This window comes from Pyrgilauda ruficollis, unplaced genomic scaffold, assembly GCF_017590135.1.
Source record: "Pyrgilauda ruficollis isolate IOZ18807 unplaced genomic scaffold, ASM1759013v1 scaffold16267, whole genome shotgun sequence".
NCBI classification, from domain to species: Eukaryota; Metazoa; Chordata; class Aves; order Passeriformes; family Passeridae; genus Pyrgilauda; species Pyrgilauda ruficollis.
In genome coordinates, this window is record NW_024515062.1 from 1 (window position 1) to 369 (window position 369).

The 369-nt window shown below is 71.8% G+C and overlaps 1 protein-coding gene across 1 annotated transcript; it reads right to left on the reverse strand.

Annotated features, from left to right (window-relative positions):
• Positions 1 to 14: 14 nt before the first annotated feature.
• Positions 15 to 280, reverse strand: LOC121351261 (nucleoredoxin-like protein 1; the record flags this gene model as incomplete). The annotated part of the gene is made up of 1 exon (XM_041463249.1): positions 15 to 280. A coding segment is annotated over exon 1 (266 nt), but the record flags the coding sequence as incomplete, so codon positions are not given.
• Between the last annotated feature and the right edge of the window lie 89 nt (positions 281 to 369).

The window sequence follows — 369 nt, forward strand, 5'->3', positions numbered from 1 at the left end:
TGTCCCTCAGGTACCGCCGGTGCTCCTCCTCGCACGGGTCCCTCCCCACGTAGACCAGGCCGAGCTGCTCGGGCCGCTCCACGTGCGCGGGGTCGGTGAGGCGGCTCCAGAAGCGGCGCAGGCGGGGCTCGAACTCGCGGCAGCGCGGGCAGCGGCGCGCGGCGAAGAGCAGCAGCAGCACGCGGTTCTCCAGCGCCGCGCGCAGCTCCCGCTCCGTGTCCAGGCGCCGCTCCGAGCGCCGCGCCAGCAGCGCCCGCCCCGAGAACAGCGCCCAGGCCATGGCACAACGGGGCTCGGAAGGATATCGAGGGCAGTAGTGGGGGTGGTGGGTTTGGGGGAATAAATGGGGGTTTGGGGGAAAATAATGGG